Source organism: Merops nubicus, unplaced genomic scaffold, assembly GCF_000691845.1.
Source record: "Merops nubicus isolate BGI_N331 unplaced genomic scaffold, ASM69184v1 scaffold2040, whole genome shotgun sequence".
NCBI lineage: Eukaryota > Metazoa > Chordata > Aves > Coraciiformes > Meropidae > Merops > Merops nubicus.
The window spans coordinates 2,687-8,127 of NW_008583348.1; the positions used below are offsets into that span (position 1 = coordinate 2,687).

The 5,441-nt window shown below is 48.5% G+C and overlaps 1 protein-coding gene across 1 annotated transcript; it reads right to left on the minus strand.

Annotated features, from left to right (window-relative positions):
* Window positions 1–261: 261 nt before the first annotated feature.
* On the minus strand, window positions 262–5,020 carry GCM2 (glial cells missing homolog 2 (Drosophila)). Its single transcript, XM_008940266.1, has 5 exons — window positions 4,979–5,020; window positions 3,085–3,337; window positions 2,329–2,441; window positions 1,342–1,467; window positions 262–1,143 (listed from the first exon to the last, which is right to left on the minus strand). Exons 1-5 carry the CDS (start codon window positions 5,018–5,020, stop codon window positions 262–264), a joined length of 1,416 nt encoding a protein of 471 aa, XP_008938514.1.
* Between the last annotated feature and the right edge of the window lie 421 nt (window positions 5,021–5,441).

The window sequence follows — 5,441 nt, forward strand, 5'->3', positions numbered from 1 at the left end:
CCATCATCTATAGCCACCTCCCTTCATCCTTCCTTCTATTACCTGGTGGGCAATTTCTTATGGATGGAGCCTTTTCTCCTAAAGCTTGAGGCACCTGGCAGGAGTTGTGACCATAAGCAGATCATCACCCCCATCAGAGGAGGCTGTGAACTCCTGGAGGTGCTGCACCTCCACGTTGCCTTCTCCCAGGCATGTCTGGGGCTCAGCATGAGAATCTATTTTCCTATTTGCATATATCTGCTATTTAGGCAAAAAATTCACTCAATATTCAGCACTCTCAAACCTCAGGGTCTGACCTTCATGCTCAGCAAAGCTGCTCCCCAACGATGGTGGCCCATACCGATAATTCTCCACAGCCTCAGCTGGTTTAGACTTTGTGGAGAGCGGGTCGTGCTGGTAGAGCAACGCTGACTTGATCATCCCAAAGTCTTCTTGAATCTTCATCCCCGAATAGATGGCGCCCGACACGTTTTCTGCCACGTGGGTGTAGCTCTGGAGGTTCTTCACGTCGCAGAGGTTGTCGCTGTATTTTAGTGTGGGTGGCTTGTAGGCCTGGTAGGACACCTTGGTGGTGGTTGTGATGACCGTCTGCAACGGCGGGGCTATGGGAGAGGGGTTGGGACCATACCTGCAAGGGTAGTCCCCACTGCAGTAAGGGTGGTTACCACTTGGTTGCCCATAGTCACTCCTGTCTCCACCTCCAGTTTTCCCCCAAGCTGGTTTCAGTCCATAGTGTCTGCCAGGGTTATCAAAGGTCTTCTCATGGGTGGTGGTCATGGTGTTGTAGTGAGGTCCGTTCAAACTGAGGGGATCTGAGTCGATGGCAGGACTTGTGTGATCTTTGTAAAACGTTGGGTAAGGGCTGGAGCTGATGAAGGTAGGAACTCCAAACTCGTAGCTGCATGGCTTGGGCATGTAGATCCTTGGGTTGGAGCACTTGGGGTATGGAGAGAGCTGGTCCTCCTGGAAGCTGGATGGGTCATAAGATGCTTTGTAGAGGTCGGCGTTCTGCAGCGAGGGGTAAGACTGGGCTGGGATGGAAAAGTTGGTGTCTGTGATGATCCCAACCCTTTCTGGGCCATCCATGCAGGGCAGAGTCTGTAGGTTACTGGTGTAACTGGTGCCGTCGTGGTACCTTCCCACCTGGCAAGGACAAGTAGATCTTTGAGAGTCAAGCCTCCACGCTTGCCCTACTGCTCATTTCAGCCCCAGATGAACACATGGAGCAGGGTATAAAGTTTTATTTTGCCCTGGGTTCCCTAATAAGTTCTTAGGACGCCTTTAATTGATCAAGAATCTTCATTTACAACACCTTTTTAATTGACAGATGACTCGACTTACCTCTGAGTTGAGAGGTCTCTTTTTCTGGGAGTGGTGAAAAGAGGACATTTGCTTCTTAAATGCACTTCTTCTTGCCTCTGCCTCCAATTTGCTCTCTGGCCTGGGGTGGTCGTGGACTCCTTTAGCCTAAATTAGGATTAATGAAGAATTAGATGTCAACTGGATGAGGAGAAAATGCAGTCAGTAGAATGAGAGATTAATCTGTGGTTTGGTACCAGAGAACGAGGAGGAAACTCAACCACAAGGAGGGATTAAATATATAAATAGATCAATAAAATTGTGATTGGCAGGTAGGTAGGAGGACTAGAACTAGATACAGTCCCTAATACAAAGCAGGAAACTTAAAATTTCTTCTAAAACGTTATCCTGGCTCAAGCAGAAGGAAGTGAGGACTTTATTTTTATGGTAAATAAAATTGGTAGTTTGTATGTCTGTAACAGAATATTTGAAAAAATAAGAATACAGGTGAGAATTTGGCAATGTGACCAGTTTGCTGCCAGGCCCTGGCTGCAGAACACAATTCACTGCAGCATAGGTCCATGAAAAATTCAGTTTATTTTCACACAAGGCAGAATTTTCACATCTCAACTCGTGCCATTTCAGTGAGGTTTTTGTTTCCCTCATTATTTATTTTAGTAGGAAATAAATATTGGGTCCTCAGGGAGATTCAGTTGCCAGACACATCAGGGTGCAGGGCAACCTTTTGGTTTGGAGCTGTGTACTGTAAACAGGAGAATTTTAGACATCAGTAATGATGTTATAGATAAAATTGAACACAAACTCCCCTGTGCTGCTTTTAAGAAGGCAGCCAAATATTATTCTGATGTTTTTTTCTTGCCTTGTCTGTACTACAGACAGTCAGGGACCAAAATTCCACCCTGCTCAGTGTTACATAAAACAAAAAAGAAGAGGGAAAAGAGAGGGAGGGAGAAAAAATCTCTCTATATATAATTTTTATATAGATTATATAATTTATATGCTTTTTACCTGGAAAAAGATTGCTTTGCCATCGAGTCTCCAGAAGTTAGTGACTGGGTAGCCACTGTGTCCTCTGCAAGGAATCAGCTCAAGGGCTGAGCTGCAGTTTGGGCAGGTTTTCTCTGCAAATAGAAATAAAGAAACTGCTGAAGACACGGGTTAAAAGGGAAGATTTTGGGTGAGAGCAGCACGATCACACTTGGATCTGAGTTTTGGTGAAGGTTGATGTTCAAGGAAATGCAAGAGGGACTACCAAGCACGACTGAATGGGATGAAGTAGAGCTGTATGCTTGATATCAATCCTAATGATTTAAATAAAGGAGAGGAGATGATTTAGACTAAATATGAGGAAGAAATTTTGTACACTGAGGGTGGTGGAACACTGGCCCAGGTTGCCCAGAGAGGTGGTTGATGCCCCATCCCTGGAACCATCCCAGGATGAGGTTTGCTGAGGCTCTGAGCAACCTGCTCTGGTTGAAGCTGTCCCTGCTCAGTGTGGGGGGATTGGACTAGGTGACCCTGAAAGGTCCCTTCCCACCCCATTCTATAATTCTTGCAATGCCTATAAAAATCAAAGATTTTAGATCCATTTCCCCATGAGCGTTTACAGACCGATGAAACTTGGAAATAAATGGATTCATCACAGACTCAACAGCTCTGCCCGAGCCTGCACGCAAGTGAAGGTGACCCCAGGCTGGAAGTCAAGCCTTGATGATAAAAACATGGTCCCTTGGGCACCCCTTCAACCTTTGGGGTGCCTCTCACTTTGTTGCTTCTGCCGGGCCTTGTCGCATATGGCGGGGCGGAGCTGCAGGCGGGCTCCCCCGGGCAGGGTGCAGCTCCTGGCACACACCACCACCCCCAGGCAGGACTTCTTGAGGATCTGACAGTTGTGGTTGTTGGTGTTCCTCATGGCCCAGCCGCTGAGGTGCCTCTGGGCGTTCTTCTCCTCGCTGGAGTAGATGAACCTCACGTAACCGTCCGGCCATTCCTGGAAGGCGTCGAAGTGTTTGGGCTCCTGGAGGGGTGGGGGACAGCAAGAGTGTCAGCAGGAGTTTGCAACCTCAGGGTGTTGCCCTGTTACAACATACAAAATGGCTTTCTAGGTGAGCACCCAAGCTGACGAAGAAATATGGAGAGAAGAGCTTAATTAGAAATGGTCCATAAGGCTGAAACGCTGTCTGAGCTTCCACGTCTCAAAACCACACGTGCTCAGCTCTGCTGAGGCCATACCTCAGAGCCTGGGGTCAGTTTTGGGCCCCTCACTCCAAGAAGGGCCTTGAGGGGATGGAGAGTGGCCAGAGAAGGGCAACGAAGCTGGGGAAGGGGCTAGAGGCCAAGTGTGGTGAGGAGCAGCTGAGGGAGCTGGGGGTGCTGAGCCTGGAGCAAAGGAGGCGCAGGGGAGACCTTCTGGCTCTGCACAGCTCCTGACAGGAGCCTGGAGCCAGGGGGGGGTCAGGCTCTGCTCCCAAGGAACAAGTGATGGGACAAAAGGAAACAGCCTCAAGTTGCCCCAGGGGAGGTTTAGGTGGGCTACAAGGAAAAATGTCTTCCCCAAAAGGGTTGTCCAGGGCTGTGCCAGGCTGCCCAGGGCAGTGGTGGAGTCCCCACCCCTGGAGGGGTTTCCAAGCCGGGGAGATGTGGTGTGAGGGACATGGGGCAGTGGGGACCTGGCAGTGCTGGGGGAAGGGTTGGGCTTGATGATCTTGAAGGTCTCTTCCAACCAAAATGATCCCATTATTCTTAGATTCTTAAAGAAAATCAGGATCCTTCCCTCTTTTTCATGACAATTTGGAGTAGCATGGTCTGTTGTCAGAGGTGCCTCTTGGCAGTGAGGTTACCCAGCCATAAGGCATCAGCCTTGTTACCAAAACCTACTGCCTGGTCCACCACCAGTGCACCCAAACAAGACAGAAGCCACCCAGCTTATGCATGCTGTTAAATCCCCCTTGTGGGACTGTGCTCATGCAAGTTGGGATCTAGAAGTTTTAGCTAAGGAAGAATTTCTTAAAGTACATTTAATATAAGTTGAATAAGGCTTCTACCAAAAAAAAATGAATAAAAGAATTTGCCATTACAAATATAATCAATAAAAGCACATAGAGGTTCTCAGAACATTTTAATTTGAGATTTCAGTGGCTTTTTGCAGTTATTTACCAAAATATCATTACCAGCACAATGAAAGAACAACTGAGATCCATAAAATCCAAATATTTACAGTGCAAAGAGTTCCTGCAACACTCATTTAATATAAATTTATACCACACTCAAGCAATCCTAGTGAATGTCAATAAACTACCAGCATTTACAGGGTTAAGCAATCCTAGAACTGCATGGGCTTTGTAAAATTAAATAAACTCTAAGAGGAAAAAAAAAGAGTAATGAACTAAGAATGCATTTGGAGCTCAGAACTGGGAAAAAAGTGGAGTGCTCATTGACAATAAAACATCACATCAAGAAACTGATGAAATATTTCAACATGTTTTTATTACAAGTCCTTTTATAAGAATTACTGCAGCCCATCCAGACCCAGGGAATGAGGTCTGAAAAGCTGTGGGAGAAGTAAAACAGCCTCCAAACGAAGCTTTGCTCATTTTGGAAGGTTAGAGCCACCCAGGGGCTTTTTCTACCACCACCCCCTTCCCACCCTGCCCAGTACCTGTGGCAGCTTGGGGTCGTTGATGTCCCAGGTGAGCTTCATGCTGAGGAAGGGTGGTGGCAGGAGGTGGCTCCTGCTCTTTTATGCCATCGGGGCGTCCCCAGGGCAGGGGTGGGGGGGTCCCAGCCAGCTCCACCCCCCTCCCCTTCCCAGCCCTCCTCCCCTGAGGTCACCTGGAGGTGGGGGCAGCCGAAGGGGTTTTGCTGGAATCCACAGCCCCCCCAGCATCAGGGGCAGTGACCTCGGGGAATCTGAGCAGGGCTGTGAGCCCCAGCCCCAGAAACAGAATCCTCCTCCTTGGAGGAGACCTGTAAGATCAAGTCCAGCCATCAACCCAGCAGGGCCAGGTCCCCACTGCCCCGTGTCCCTCACAGCACATCTCCACGGCTTGGAAACCCCTCCAGGGTTGGGGACTCCACCCCTGATCTGGTCAGCCTGGGACGGAGCTTCACACCCCTTTCAG

Bases quoted from the DNA above. Each gene is read 5' to 3' on its own strand.
- GCM2 (XM_008940266.1), bottom strand. From the start codon at position 5,020: ATGAAGCTCACCTGGGACATCAACGACCCCAAGCTGCCACAG. The intron at 1,468-2,328 runs GTAAAAAGCATA...ATCCTAATTTAG, and splicing joins GCAAAGCAATCTTTTTCCAG to GCTAAAGGAGTCCACGACCA. The intron at 1,144-1,341 runs GTAAGTCGAGTC...TGTCCTTGCCAG, and splicing joins AGAGACCTCTCAACTCAGAG to GTGGGAAGGTACCACGACGG.